General features: G+C 34.5%; 2 protein-coding genes across 5 annotated transcripts in view; both read left to right on the forward strand.

Moving 5' to 3' along the window:
- Positions 1-400: 400 nt before the first annotated feature.
- Positions 401-11873, forward strand: LOC106154011 (phosphatidylserine decarboxylase proenzyme, mitochondrial). 2 transcript variants are annotated; one of them, XM_013528215.2, is made up of 7 exons: positions 401-491; positions 1326-1420; positions 1874-2055; positions 7494-7730; positions 8041-8356; positions 10401-10561; positions 10870-11873. In XM_013528215.2, exons 1-7 carry the CDS (start codon positions 430-432, stop codon positions 11119-11121), a joined length of 1305 nt encoding a protein of 434 aa, XP_013383669.2. In that variant the 5' UTR covers positions 401-429; the 3' UTR covers positions 11122-11873. The 2 variants fall into 2 exon arrangements, with proteins under 2 accessions (XP_013383669.2, XP_013383668.2); XM_013528214.2 differs by lacking the exons at positions 401-491; positions 1326-1420; positions 1874-2055 and adding an exon at positions 5211-6013.
- A 590-nt stretch (positions 11874-12463) lies between these two features.
- The window catches only part of LOC106154002 (protein retinal degeneration B), a 40982-nt gene continuing 36951 nt past the window's right edge, over positions 12464-16494 (forward strand). For 2 of the 3 annotated variants that reach the window (XM_087002076.1, XM_087002079.1), the window contains exon 1: positions 12464-12590. The gene's annotated coding sequence lies outside the window, so the exon portion shown is untranslated. The remainder of the gene's footprint in view (positions 12591-16494) is intronic. The other variant, XM_087002078.1, reaches the window with a different exon arrangement.

A 16494-nucleotide genomic window follows, 5' to 3' on the forward strand; every position in this document is an offset into this window, starting at 1 on the left:
GAAGAAAAATCAACTGAAAAAGGTATCATACAGGTATATCAATGGTAACAAATTAGAAGAATCTGCTTGTAGACCTACATAAAGTGGCATTTCTGCATTTTTTTTTTTTTGAAGATGCATTAAACATATTAAGAGACAGGCATGTGAAAGTCAAATTCATTTTAAATACCAGTAAACGGTGACAATATTTGTTTGCAAACTAATGACTTTTTAATTTATAATTTATTTATTAACAGGCCTAAAGTTGATTGTAATCAATTGTTTTATTGAAAAAAATTCTAAAACGAGAAGGGATAAACATTTAATCGTTGAATGCTAACGTCTAGATAATTAAATGTATTTCAATGGGCTTCATTTATCTCTGCTTCCTCGGCATAAACGGTGAGAAAAGCTGCCAACTTGTTAGGCATTTTACGCGAGCTTGTTCAAATGATTTCGCGTCGGCGGACATGGAGCAAACACCCACGAAAAATGGCTGCGCCCACGAGAAGGTAAACAAACAGTGATTGATTGAGCATTGAGTATAAAAGCGAAGTTGTCGAACCGTTTATGTTAATATCTTGTAGTCAAACATGGATAAGAGAGCATTTTTATTAAGTGGATCCAAACAGTTATATGACACGAGATATAAATAGTAAGGGCGAAATTGCCAAAAGGATGGGCAAAAAAAAGTCAATTCGAGTTCGTACATGTGCTTACGGAAACTTAAACATGTGCCACGATTGGCTGTCATCGTGTAATTCAAACGCCTTTATAACACCGTATTGGTCTACCGTAAAGACAAAAAGAACTGTTAAAATCGGCTAAATATTCCAAACGAATTAATCAAATTGTAGTAGATATGCTGTACCGGTAGTAATAATATTAATTGCAGCAAAGCATAGTTCAATGTTACTAGTACAGTCATTTCAATTTTCGTCATTACAGTTTACATGCTTCAGTAACTAAGGTAAATTTACAGGGAATAAGTGTACAAGTATATTGTTTGAAAGGTGTTGTTCAATTGTGTACTGTAGACTTTAAGTCCACAAGTTCATATGGGTAACATTTGTTTTAATTATAGCCTTTAATTTGTTCATTGGTACATGTACTGTGTAGCCATATTATCTCATTATTTTTGAAATTTCACCAAATTGGCACTACTAATGTCATCAGCCTAAATTTCCAGATGGTATGTAGAAAAAAAAAGATAAGTTAATTTCAAACCATAAATGCACAGGTTTTTTTTAAGTTGAAATAGTTACAAATGTACATGTTGTTCAATTATAAAATCTGCAGAACCACTACATGAAATGTTTTGATGAGATGTTTAATTTTCTTTGTAGACTCTGTATAACCTGCAGAGTAATGATGGAAAGGCAGACATCTCTTTTGACTGCACAACAGATTTTGAATCCCATTAAAAGGCACTGCACCAAAGGTATGGTAATCAGATTATATGCTGCTTCTTCATCGCTTGTAACATGCATGATTTTTGTCCAAATTTTAAAGAGTCCAAGCACATAATGCATAGTGTACTTTCTATGAAATCAATATGGTTGGCTAGAAAATTGAAACTACAAAAATGTTGATGTTGCTTGCAACATTTTGCAAAAAAGAAAAGGAGTTCACTGTCTGCTACTTTTGTTTAGGAAGAATAACAGCAGAAAAATTAAAGAAGAAAAGAATGGGAGGGAGGGTATGGAAGTGTGTGGCATTTTGGAGGTGTTGTATTGCTGAAAGAAACTGATAAATGAAAATTTCTCAAGTGGAACTTGCAGGTGGTATTTTTGTGAGCAATCAAGGAAAATGAGGATATTTTACTTGCAGTTGAATTCCTGACTTGGAAGTTGAACAATTCATGCTATTATATTATGTTGTTTTTACCTGACAGGTTCTCAAGGTGAAGCAAGTGGATCAAATGCCATAGTGAGGTACTTTAGGTCAATTAAGTGGACGCCCTTACCCCTGAGTGTGGGGTTTGCACTGATTGCAGCTCTTGGGTACAAGCATGCTTCAAGGCGGACAAAAAAGGAGATACAAGCTGAAAACTCTTTGAAAGCTCAAGAATGGCAGGTAGGAACTTTAAGGTTAGAGGTTATAAAAGAGGATTGGGGTGAATTTTTTTTTTTTTTTTTGGGGGGGGGGGGGGGTGACATTTTACTCAAATGTAGAAGCCTGAGTAACTACTTTGGAGAGAAATATCATGTATGGAGGCTGAAGGTATGACTTTGATCTGTTTGCATTGGCATTGTTTAAACAGTGAAGGTTTAGGGTGCAAAATGGAAGAGTGTACCTTTAGTTTTTAGACATGTCTAGTGCCATTGTTAGTTAAAAACTCATAAATTTAGGTATGGTGAAGCTAATTCTAGCAAGGTGTTTGAGATTCAGGTAATAGAATAAATAATTAGTCATTCTTGATATATTTTTTTATATGACAGTATGGAATGGTCAGTCAGTCTTGATATTATGAGGATGGGTTTGGTGATCTTGTATACCTTGTATACCATGGCATAATTCAAGAATTAATAAACAAGGTCTGGGCAAATAGTGCCATTGAATTCACAGGAATGACTGATATACTAAGTAAATCCAACAATTTAATAACTGAATCCATAAACAAGTCATAATGTTACATTTGAATACACCTTATCTATGATAATATGTTAATTGGTTTAAATGACATGGATAGACCATGATTATTACTGTGCATTTTAATTTTAACTTTGTTAAATCAGTCAAAAGGTAAAACAAGGTAATAGGTCATTTTTAAGCAGAATGCTTATTTGATGTTGAGGAAAACATATTTCATTATTAAAGATGTATTAGTTTAAAAAGAAAAGAAAATATGTTTAAGACAAGGTTTATGTGTATTATAGTGGTGATTTCATGGCCAAACTTCATTTTAGAAACTTTCACATTTTAAGTCAAATTAAAACAACATTTGGTAAAGTTTGTTCAGATGTCTCCATTATAATGAAATAACATGAATCTGTTAATGCATTTTATTCATTGGAAAGAACTGTAACCAAGTTTTAAAGGATGTTTTCAGATTTAAAAGGATTGAATAACTTTATTAACAACTTCATCTCCAAGTTAAAGTTTAAAGCAGTCTGAGTTTAATTATGTAAAAGGTCTCTAGTAATATGCCTCAATTCTGTTAATTGGCTTCAATATCTCTGACTTGTTTTAGGATTCACTGTAATGTATTTTTTGTGTATGAGTATATAAGAAGAAGAACACTGTATTAGAGATCAGAGATTGGAGATCAGAGCTCGGAGTTAGTTTGGTCAGTTGAACTGATAGCTGGATTGTCCATGCTGTCTTAGGAGACTCCAGATCTCTCAGCCAGAGTAATAAACATAAAGATCAGGCAGTTAATAGTGCATCTGTGGAAAACATATCATATCTGTTGTGTTACCTGCTGGAGAGTTAACCTAGACCAAGTAGTCCCCTGTAATAGTTAAGTCAAACCCATGCGTGATATGGGAACAAGAAGTTGTATCCATCATGATCTTTTGTTGTATTAAAAGGTAGACAACAATACTTGAATGAAATATGTGCTTGTACATATATATTATTATAACTAGTATTTCTGCATAGTGTGGCCCACTTTGTAAAATATAAATGTTTAAAAATTGCATATTTCCCACTAAAGAGCTGGCCTAAATATATTTCACATGTTTATGAAGTGAATTCTTCTTTATCCCTCTAACTGAATTTATCTTCTCCGTGGTAAAATTCCATATACTGAACCTGGCAATATTTTGACTATATATAGCTATTTAGGTTATTTCCAACTTATCTTTGAAAGCAAGTTGATACCAATTTAACAATCACTTTTGCTGTTTTTGTATTTGTTTTTGCAGCAGTTGGATTTAAGATTTCTCAGTTAAGTGATGCACTCAATCTTGGCATTTTTGTTTATGGTTTTTTACTTTTGAATTTCTGAAATTCTTTTATATAGCCATTATATGTTCAGGGGCGGATCCAGAGATATTTTCTGACAGTCTTCCATATTATATTTGTTGATCCATCCTCCATTTTTTGACCGTCTTCCGACAGAAAAAATTAGACACCCGTCAATGTAAACTTGAAAATCTGACCGTCTTCCGGAAGACCCAGAAGACGGCCTAAATCCGCCCCTGATGTTAGCCTTGAATCAATTACAAGTATGTAAGTTATGTCAGCAACTGATTCTCATAATGCTACCATAATTAATTTATTTCAAATTTGCTATAGTCAAAATTGTTATGAAATGATGAAAACATATTAGACAACATGAAATCTATTTAATTTGATTTGAAGTTATCGCTTAAAAAGCTTATATAATGTTTACTGTATGTATATGATGAATCAGTGTTCAAAATGCCATGCTGAATGAATAATGTGTGGAACATTTTCATGGGAGAGCGATTTCTTTCAATATATAACAGTTGTAAGAAGTGCCAGTATTAGAATATAGCACAGAATTTTTAATGTAGTATATATTAAGGGACACATTTCTATTTCAAGATGCCACCTTTCTTATGCTCTCCATTCATTTTCATTGATGGTAAAAACAGGTTTAATATATATATTACCTCACACCTCTGATGCAGCATGAAACCAGCCCATTTAAATGTCAGGTAACATTTCAGTCTCCACGTGGAAGATACTATTTTCACTCAGTGAAAGGTTTGATTGTTTACTCCTTTAATCTGAACACAACAAAACAACTGTTTAGTACTTGAGCAAACTGATTCCTATTCTAAAGATAAAACAGCCGACTCAAGGGAGGATCTCAGCACCCCCTATCATGATGGTGGAAAATTCCATCCCCAAGGCCTGATATTTTACCCCATGGTCATATGCTGGTAAAAGTTGATAAGTAACTTAAAATTTGCATAGCAACATGATAATTATATTCTTAATGTTAAACTTTGAGTATTTTGACAAGCTTCTTTTCTCAGGAATTAACTGCAAATTAACTGGTGTATTTTTATTGATTAACCATTTGTATTTTACTTGCTGTATGCAAAGTTAAATGAATTTCCCAAAGAAGTGAATTATTACTGGTGAGTGCCCCAGACCTGAACTTCCTGTCTTTGCTCCCCCATAAATTTTGAACATTCCTTGGCCAAGAATCTGATGATCCTGGAACAACCAATAGAGTGGAGCAGCCTGTACATAATTAATGTATGCTGATTTGAACATGCAGCCATTACCTCCACTCCATTGCCTAACACCTAACTTAATCAATGAAATATAAATAGGATATTCATTGCACAATCTAAAGATCATCAATAGTAATGATCAATTTTTTTGGTTGTAATTTGAGAACGAATGTGGATGAAAAGAACTAGGAAGATTGACTTTTTATTGATTTTTCCATCTGTTTCTCCCTGAGAGGGGTTGGCCAGCACTGATCCCTTTTACTTCTGTAGAGCTGCACTGTTTTCATGTGTATCAGCTGCCCAAGATTCCAAAGTTTAGCAGGACTCAATCAACCAAGTCAAAAGGACCCTGGCTATCTTACATGCATATGCATCAGTGTGACAAGAATCTACGCGCTGTCATATAAACTGAGGCGAGCTTTCCTGGCGGTCACTTTCTCCGCTTTCAGTCAAGGGGTGTGGTGAGCCAGTGGCGAGTCTGTAATGCTGAGTGCCTTGCTGCAGTGAACAATATAACCATGCCTACCAGTGCCATAACCATGCTTCCCCTGGCATCCACGTGGTCAGGGGACTGGCTCTATGTTGTGACTATCTTGGCACTGCTGCATTATTATCGGGACACATTCAGGGACAACAACATGCAGTGGAACAAGGCACTGAAATACCTTCACTCTCAGTCACTGAAGCGGCTACAGAGAAGACTTCCCAACAGACTTCAGAGGAAGCACTGCCACCGTCACCATCATCAACATCACCACAACCACAGAGTCCCCGGGGCCAAAGAATTGCAGCACTTACAGAAAACTTGGCATCACAAGCTAGCACACCCTCACACCAGAGGGAAGAAAAAGGAACAGCTCAGACGTCTAAATAGAGGGGTAATTAGTCCATAGGGGCATGGATATTATACCTATAGTTTACTGAAATAAGCAAACATCATAGGTTTGGGGTGGGGGTGATAGAATTGCATGGTTGTGTTAATATAATTTAAATGTGGTGAAATATTTTCAGTCATGATGAAGTCGAAAGAATCACACATCATTCACATTAACTCTTTGGAATTAGTATGTGTTATTTAAATAGCATTGTAACTGATACAAATACTAGTTATGATATTTTAGGTTTTAGGGAAATGGATAAGTTACTTTATTTCTAATTAGAAAAAATGCTGTATTACAAACATCCTTTATAAATGGACTTTGATCTGCAATGTACAGTGTATTTAACAGTACAAGTCTTATGAGTGAGTCATCTCTGGTTAAATATAGAAATGCTCATGCTCTAACATATTAGAGGTAGAGTGCATGGTGCATCCTGTATTGCATAGTGCAGAACTGCAGATAGTAAAATAAGTAGGCAACATTGATCCTATCAAATCCTTTTGGGAGCACAGGATCAATGATGGAGTATTTTTGTGGTAAAGAAAATGATGTTCTGATGAAAAATGTAGTCCTGTCACATTTTAGTTGAAAGGGAGGGATGTGACTTTCAGACATTTTCCAAAATGTTTTTATCTATAATTCATGCGTGTTTTTCTAAATTTAAAACAGTTAATTCTCTGATTAATATTTGAGCAATATTATCTTTTACATTTATTCAAAAGAAAATTAGATCACAAGAGACCAGACAGACACTATGATTAAGCAATGTAATTAGCTTGTAAGACCTTCTTTATTGATTATTGATCATTTCATTGCAGAAGACACTTATATGTTTTCAATATAAAGGCATTAAAAACACTGAAACATTTTGATATATTGTAATACAAATCTCTTTTGAAATGATAAGAACCAAAAGTGGATTTATAAAGGTAAAAAATGGAGTTAAAAAGAGTGAGACTATATGTCTTTAATATTGAGTTCTCTTCAATTCTCTTGTCTTGACATGCACCTTACCCTGTGCTCTCTGAGGACATTAACTTATTAATAAGATAATTTTGAAGAAACGAAGATAACTGTGACATAGCAGATATGGAAATTGGTCCTTCTAGTACCAGTTACTTCTTTTCCAAGATGATATTATACAATGAAATGCCGGGGAAGAGATTTGTCATGCTGCCTATTAGTTGTTGCTAAGAAAGCAAATCCACAAATTAATTTTCTTTGTCATGAAATTTTGCCATGCAATAATATAAGGCAAAATCTTTTGTATTCTATTCAGGGATGTCAGCTCTCAACATTTAACATAATCTGCATATTTGTGACTATTGTTTCTCTTAGTTTTTTAGGTGGATGTCCACTGTTACTCACAATCACACACACACACACACACACACACACACAAATAGATTTGGACACTTAAGCACTTAAATATTTGCAACCTTGACAATTAAATAAAACTTTTTGTCTCTTTCACCAGGTAAACCTTTACCGTAAGATGCCACTGAAGTTTGTCTCTCGCCTTTGGGGTAAAGTGAACAGCTTTGACCTCCCAGTTTTCATGAGGACCCCAATGTACAAATTCTACTCCTGGTCATTTAACTGCAATCTAGAGGAGGCAGCTATACAGGACCTGAAGCACTACAAAAACTTGAGCGAGTTCTTCAGGCGCAAACTCAAACCAGAAGTGCGACCAATAGATCAGTCTCATAGTATAGTGAGTGACACTTGTAACCTATCTTCTTTGCTCCTCATGGGACATAAGTCTAGTGAAAAATAGATAATGCTAGAACAGATTTTTTTAAAGTAAGAAAATTGTATAAATTTTAAGAAAATGCATATTCTAAAAACTCAAAATTTGTAATATTTTATTTTCTGTCAGTTCCAAGATTATTGTTCTCTTATTTTCTTGCTTGAACGAATATGAGTACACATACAAAGTCAAGTATTTTTGAACAAAAACATCACAAATAAATGGCTTCTTTTTGTAGAATGAATGATTGAGTATTCTTCTTTGATCATTTCAGACAAGTCCAGCAGATGGAAGAATTCTTCATTTTGGCAAAGTAGAAAATAGTATAGTAGAGCAGGTGAAGGGGGTCACATACTCCCTGCAGGGGTTCCTTGGACCACCCACCTGGATGACATCGCAGGGAACAGAGACAGCAGAATCGTCCCCTCACACCAACAATCCTACTATATCAGATGTGGAGTATCATAAGAAGCTGCTGAAGAACCCAGAGAATGAACTGTATCATTGTATCATCTACCTGGCCCCAGGCGATTACCACAGGTTCCACTCACCTGCTAGCTGGTGTGTCAGATATAGGAGACATTTCCCAGGTAGGCTGCCACACCCAACACACTGCCAGATCCAATATTATCACACCTATCACACCACCCCTATGCCACCTATCTCCTAAAGTACACACACCACTCCTACTGCCATCTATCTCCTAAAGCACACTGGCATATCTTACATAATGTGTGGCAAATGTCATTTGAAAAATGTAACAGGCTTCAAAAGTTATCTATAATGTTAAGTTAATCCAAGATGTATCTGTAGTGGTGAATATATGTAACAAAATTAAAAGAAAGGATTTAAGTTGGCAATGACATTTCTAAACATTGTAAAACACTGTTTATGGTATTAGAGTTGACCAAAATGTTTTGTTTAGTGTGTCACATACCAACAGAGAATTCAGCCAAATCTTTAATTATGTTTAAAATGAGAAAGTTTCACAAAGTCCATTGTAAATCTGCTTTGTCCAGTTTTTGGGATTGCCCCCTTTTTTATACGAAAGCAGAAACTAATTTAGAAGTGCTTTCTTAAAAAACGTTGTTAACCACAAAACGCCACCTCTTGCCACATTATCCACAGAGAACCAATATTTTCAAGTTGATTTTACCAAATTAAAGATAATAAAGCAGAAACTAATTTTGAAGTGCTTTCTGTAAAAATGTTGTTAACCACAAAACGTCACCTCTTGCCACATTACCCATAGATAACCAATATTTTCAAGTTAATTTTTCCAAATAAATGATAATAAATTATACAATGAAGGGAGTGCCTCCCTTCCCCCCCCCCCCAAAAAAAAAAAAAAAAAAAAAAAAAAAATTAGGAAAAATTAATAATAATGATAATTTGTGCATGCACAAATATTTGAAGCCTTTGCTGCCTAACTAGTATTCCAGAAGCAACAAAAATGTTTACTAGTTTTCTCTCTTTCCTTTCACATCAAAGTGTTTGTGCCAAAATTTTTTGTACAAAACATTTTCATAGTCCAAAATCTATCATTTGAAAATATTTCATGGCTATACTTGCTCTGAAAGAAATTGTTCAGTTAAACACTCCATGTTATGACTTCAGAACGCAAATGAAAAAAAAAAAAAAAAACACTCATGATTTGTCTTCAGAAAAAAAGTTTTATCATGTTGTAGCCAGGATTTCATGTTTTATTACATAGAAAATTTTACGTCAGTTAAGCTTTTGTGCAATATTTTAGTCCAAGATTCATAATGAGGATTGGGGCCTTGGTAATAAGCATGGCTGATAATAATCGAAATCAAAATTTGCACTTAGAAGGATAACTTTCTCTGTCTCCACATAACCTGGTGAGCACATGGGGTACTCAACCAACATTTACATATGTTGTTTAACTTTGAACCCTTGTATAAGTCATAATCGATAGTGTTTGTCAATTTAATCTTTTCAAGATATATTATCTAGAGCTTGTGTTGACATTTTGAGTATATATACACATAGATATACCTACACTTATACAAGTGATACAAAGGAAAGTTTGACAGACATGCTCTTCTTTCCTCCACGTGCCCAGGCAGTGATGGCATTGGAGTTGAAAGGAAACTTTCACAACTTATATTTATAAATCAGCTATTGGGGTTTGGGGTTTCAAGAAGTTATGCACCTCCCCCATTTTTATGTACATATATTAGCTTCTTGCCACCAAACATTATACCCTAGATTAGTATTTTTCACTCTCTATCCAACTTCTCAAGTTTTCTGTTTTCATTGTTTTTCTTTGTGAACATTGAAAAGAGTTTTTATCCAAGATTTAAATTGTCAACTGGATAACATGGTTCCATCCATCATTATTTGTTGGCAGTGCAATGATGGAGGAGTTGCAGAGAAAAGCTGAATACAGTATTTGATTAAATAAAACATTTGAGTGAGAGAACATTGTGTGCATCTTTTGCAAGGAACTGCTCTTTCTTAGATTTATTGATTGTATTCATTTCAGATTTTTTGACAGAACTCCAATTGAAAACTTGGTTTCCGATCAACCTTTTATACATCAGTCTTTTGCTTGGATTTTAAAAAAGAATTTTTGTTTCTATTTCTCAATCTTTATATTCTTGTTTGTAGGAGAGCTGTTAAGTGTCAACCCAGGAGTGGCCCGCTGGATTCAGGGACTCTTCAACTTCAATGAGCGGGCAGTGTACTATGGAGACTGGGAGAATGGGTTCTTTTCCCTAACAGCTGTAGGGGCCACCAATGTTGGTTCCATACACATCAACTTTGACAGGGTATGGATGTATTTTTTTTCCAAATTAGTTAATTGTCGAAGGAAGAAATATGAAATTACTATGTGTTTTGAGATTGGTCATGCTGTCTTGGGTCATATTGCTGAAAATATCCAGTATTATAGGGAGAAATTTTTGTTGTTGTAATTTCACACATGATAAGATATACTATATTTGGAAAAAATTATACATATAGTGACAAGGAGTACTTCCTTTTGCATACATGATAAAATGAGTTTGTTGCCATGCACATAAATGATAGGAAGTATTAAAAGATTTGTATAATGTAGATTCTTAAATTGTATCTGCAGGACCTAGCAACAAACTGTGGCTGCCAGTGGCCAGAGGGAACATACTTTGACAAAGCCTTTGAAACTGGAATTGACGTCAGAAAGGGAGAGAACTTTGGAGAATTCAACCTGGGGTCAACAATCGTGCTGATATTTGAAGCCCCTAAGAACTTTAATTTCAAGATTCAGGGTGGACAAAAGATCCGTTTTGGGCAGCCAATGGGCTGTTACAGGACTTCTTCTGAGAATACAACAGAGTCAGAAAATCTGTAGTTCTTTTTCTAACTGAAAGCATTGTTTGTGTCTGTGTACGTTCATTCATGAAGTGCACCCTCATTGTCAAGTAAAGTTCATTCTGTAAAGATGGGGTGATGGGAAAGCTTTCGGCTAGCTATAATAGGATGATAGGGGTTAGACTGTTGCCTTACAGAGATGCAATGGTCAGTCAGTGTTAAATGACCTAGCTGGTAAAGAATTGTTGAACTTGTCAGTCATGCAGACTTATTGGTGTAATGTTGGAAAGATTTGTTTACTTGATTGGAAAAACACTACAGAGGGCATGAGTAAATAATTCTCAAACAATTGTCAGTGGAATTATGGTCCTAAATTAGTCAGATTAAACTGATATCATAGTGGAAAGATTTGTTGCAAGATAGACTGGACTTCTGCTGACAATTTGATTAATATTTAAGATCATCGCCAATTGATGCAGCAATGATAAACAAAGACCAAGCATATTCCAGCTTAGGCACTTATTGTTGGGTTTTTTAAAGTCTTCCTTTAATAGCTCACTGCAGCTGGATCAATCAAACAAGTTATCAGTTATGTTTCTGCATATGATTAATGATTACAACTGGGAACTACTACACTAAATAAAGTTGCAAGACACTTGTTTAACACAAAAAATGTATACATGTTGAGTTTAGTGTGTCAAAACATCAGGCTTGGCCAAAGTAATTTTCTCTATGTGTTTGTGTAAATATAATGAACCTTTTTTACTTGAAAAAATAAATTCTTGAAAGTGATCAGTTTCTTCGTTTTTTAATTAATACAAAATGTGATACAATTTTGTGTGTACATGTAGCATTAAGTTAAAGATAATCCTTGTTTTCTGTGAAATACTAATTGTAATATTTACTGAAAAGAATTGGGTATGCTTCCAGTTTGCCTGAATTGTGTGATTGGCTGCCCGTTGCTATGCGAATGTGTGCTATTAATGTATATATTGGCTAATTGTGCTCCACATAATGCACAATGTATGCACACGTACCGATTAGAGTACGTTGGATGTGTTCAATAATTTTAATACTATTATGATATTTGCATATATTAAACGACTTTAATTAAAATATTTCTAAAGAGAGAAAAAGAAAAAAAAAAGATTTATCTGAAAGGAGGTGCATTATGTGTAGTTTACTGAACAGAATAACAAAATTATAACCACAATCAACTTCGAAGTAAAACGCTTGCCTACATGGATGACACACCAAAATCAGTGTCGCTTACATCTTTTCACTATGATATTTATTGTTTGTCAATAATTCGGTATGAAATTTAGATAATTAATAATTTTATACCATGTGTAAGAAGCTTAGTGTTCACTATGATCATTTAGTTTTATTCAATCCAAAACTTGAACGCTATTAGAAAGGCCTAAGCGACTTTAATACACTGCAGAAAATGAAGTACAGACGACCAAAGCGGATGTTTTAATCAACACTGATCAAATTAGTATTTATCTTGTAAGTAATTCTTTTTTGACGTTGAAAACTTAAAACTTTGGTAGATGTCACATTCTTAAGCCTCTTTTGGTAGGTAAATTGCCGTGGTACGTATAGATTTTCACATGATTGTAAATTTCAGGAGCTTGTATCTCATAATACATACATGTACATATATTCGTAATCGCACTGTACTGGTAACCTACTGCAGTTGGGAAGACTTGAGTTCTATACAACGTGGATTAAAGACAGGGTATGCTTTGAAGGTATATCAAGAGCCCCTACTTCTTCATGAAACATGTACTTATTTCATTGTATTTTGTTCAGTGTTAAGCGTCTGCAATGACAGCTTATATTGTATGCAATTTTTATAAATACAATTGGATTTGCAGCACAAACTTGAAAACTGATGCTCTAGCATTCCTTTTTACATTTAATGTTACAAGAAAATGTAAAATAGGGGTGTTAACACATGGATTTATTTGCTATTGCAGCACCAAACAGTAGCACTCTTTCTTACAGTTTTATATATATATTCACTGCTGGATTAAATATAAATGAAATATGGATCCTAAGGTACTAATATATAGTGATTTTATTAATGGGACATGTTTAACCATGCTCTCCAAATTCATATGTCTTATACTGTTGAAAAGCCAATACTTCATCAACAGAGTAAGATTGAGAATACATTACTAGTAATTCATCTTTTAAAGATGCCTAAAACAAAACCCACTGGCTGCTGAAGACTACATTTTCCCCATTATTTCATTTTTAATAAAAATTGGCAAGAACTGACGTGTATGATGCCTCACCCTTGATAACCTTGATAAAAAGTAAAAATAAGATTGAACAACAGTCAAAATTACATATAATCTTTATGGGTATAAATTTAAATTATTGAGAAAGGCAACAAATTATTGTCATTTCTTATGTGTGAGCCATGTAGCCATGAAAATTGGAGACTTCAATAGATAGTTGATGTTGTGTTGGCATTTAAGATAACGTGAATGAATTATTGTAAAGTATGATAAATCTAATAGAATTCTACAATATGGTTTTATCTAGCACAAAAATCCATGCATCCTTTTACATCTTTTGATGTGTATTACCTGCTAAAACATGAGAGATATAGGTATTGACAACTGTAAAATGATTAATAGTAGGTCTTTTTTATAAAGCACTGCGGGACTGGGACTTGCAAGTTTCATATTATCTGTGTGTTAAACTGCAATTTTTGCACTTGGGTATTAACGTCATACCATAAGTTTTTGTTCCAGCTGAAAGTAATCTTAGACCCCATTTCCATAGATTTTAGATTGATCTATCCCTGTGGGGAGTCTCACTAGATTACTGTCAGCTTAGCCGGCTTAAGCGTCTGTCCTGCCTACTAAATGCTGTAAGGGGGTAATTAACTATGGTGCGTGCTCTGCTGACTGCAATTTAGCGTGAATCCCCAGGGAGTTAGGTTGATCTAAATCTCTGGATCGATCTAAATCTCTGGGAATGCACCCTTATTTTTTCAGATGCCTTTGTAACCTTCAACTAGCTCTGAACTTTACGTCTGACTGGACCAAAGTTCAATAACCTCTAGCATCTCACAGGTTTTTCCAAATATGAAGATAAGTTTACAAAGAAATCCCCACCTTCCCTGTATGAAAACACGCAAACGCGTGTGTGCATTTGTGCGTACACACATACTCATTCCCAGGATTCTCATTCTGAATGGCCCCATATAGTGCTTATGAAAAGAAAAAAACTGGATTCTTACGACAAATATTGTACTATACCATGTTCAGGTATTACTACTATTAGGTGGAGAATAAGTGAAATGCAGCTGACAAAGGGTCATAGGTTGCATTCACAAAAGATGATCCTTGGATCTACTGGTCTGTGGATCAGATATGGCAGACCCTATATATGAAAGCAAGGCCGCCTAATCCCTTAATGGTCTCCCTGCCTCCACACGCTCCTTCCCTTGACAAGCCTAGCAATTAAACCTTGCAGCCAAAATTTAAATTCGTTTGGAGGCGGGGAGACCATTAAAAGATTAGGCGGTCTTGCCTTCATTAACGGTCCACCATATTTGATCCGTGGACCAGTAAATCTGATGATCATCTGTTTTGAATGCGACCATATTCATTAATAAATCACAAATGCTGTTGTCTTTAAAATGTTCAAAATTGTTCACTTAGAAAACATTTTCAGTCATCTATCAAATTGCATGTGTGTACACATACATTGAATTTGACAAAAAAAATAATGTTGAGGGAAACCATATATTGATGCTTTTCTAACCAGAAATAGAACCACTGCTGCTGAGAGATGTGTTTTAAAGTGCTTTAAGGATTAGATTGTTTTATTTTGTAGCCCCCATGGTAAATGTTTCAGACACACAGCTCATTTGGGATAATAAAAATCAATTGGGTTTCAGCAGAGTAAAATATTAATGATCTCCCATCACGGCCATGTCCGCTCTAGAGACAATCCAATAGTTTCTGTAGATTTTCTAACTGGGAATGGGTCATTGTCTGTGCTTTACATTTACATACACTTCAGGTATTTTTAGCAGTTACATGTAATGGAGTGTAGCATTATCGGCAGTCCTTTTACTGTTTAGCTAAATCATCTGGGTTAAAGGCTGGTGTGGAACTGATGAAAAATTATTGATTTCATTTTGTATATTACTTTGTTGGATACGTCTGCTGAAGATTCATCGAATGACACCTGCTGATGAAATTTATCATACATAATTACATGACAGTAATGAATGAATACTTAAATAACTGCAGTTGAATTTTTAATTTTAGCCACATAGTTATAAAAATTAGCCTTACATTTTTGATAAGATCATTCATTCAAATTATGTTGAAAGAAGTGCATATATTATATAGTCCAGTTAGATGACATTTATCTACCAAATTTAATTGCTTTAAAACTGAACATAATCAAAATGCATATTTGTAGTACTTCAGAAGCTTAAGTATTTCGTTTTTCAAATCCAGTGCACACTCCTGTAGGAGTATAGCATTGAGTGGGGAAACCGCTATAGTATATTTTTAGAGTACTTACAGCTGCTAATAGACAATCTATTCTTAGGTCTATGATTAAATGCCTTTAGGAACTAGAAAACTAAAACTAAGAGCTGAGTTAGGTTTCATTTCATTTGCAAGGAGCAGAGGAACCATATTTTTCCCTGAGTGAAGTACATCTTTTGTAAGGTCATGCATGTTTTAATGATTAATAAGTCTTTGCGTGCATGTCTCCAATTTCTTGATTGAAAAAAGTGAGAAATGCACTGGTTCTCAATTCTTTCAATCGGAGAATTTTCTTTAGATGGGGCACTTTGCAATTAACTGTCGTCTAAAACTTGTGCCATACTAGCACTGTTTAAGGTAGCACTGTTTTTTTTCTTTCAAGTGCATGGGACCAGTATGTGTGGATTGTTTTAATCAAAGTGTCCAGCTTTTAAAAATGGAAAACACCTTTACCCATTTGGGGTACATGCATATTGTAATGTATATGTTGTATACAATATTTTTCAGTACAGGGATGTTTCTGAAATGTTCAGTATTTCTGTAAAACAACATACTGTTCTATGGAATGTGCCTTAATAGGGAAAATTGAATCTTGCAACTCAGAAGCATCATGTGTCTTTTGTAACCCCTATCATATGTTTATTGTCTATAGTTATGTACTGTGATTTATTGAACAAGGATCAGTTAATCGGCTCACTGTCAGCCATATTTCATAGATTATGCTTATATACTTGATACTGAGAAGTAATGTAAAATCAATAGATTGCTAATAGTCATTGCTGGCATAAGTACTGTCACTGAATATATGGGAAAGATGCCTTGCCAGATGCAAAGATGGGCCACTCTTTGTCTGCTTTGTAATATTAAAATAATACTTGTAGTACAGG

The sequence above is a fragment of the Lingula anatina genome, chromosome 1 (assembly GCF_051362555.1).
Source record: "Lingula anatina isolate TDL-2025a chromosome 1, LinAna3.0, whole genome shotgun sequence".
Taxonomy (NCBI): domain Eukaryota; kingdom Metazoa; phylum Brachiopoda; class Lingulata; order Lingulida; family Lingulidae; genus Lingula; species Lingula anatina.

Coding starts and splice junctions, on each gene's coding strand:
- LOC106154011 (XM_013528214.2), top strand. CDS start 5,654: ATGCCTACCAGTGCCATAACCATGCTTCCCCTGGCATCCACGTGGTCA. Junction 6,014..7,493: donor TCAGACGTCTAAATAGAGGG/GTAATTAGTCCA, acceptor CTCTTTCACCAG/GTAAACCTTTACCGTAAGAT. Junction 7,731..8,040: donor TAGATCAGTCTCATAGTATA/GTGAGTGACACT, acceptor TGATCATTTCAG/ACAAGTCCAGCAGATGGAAG.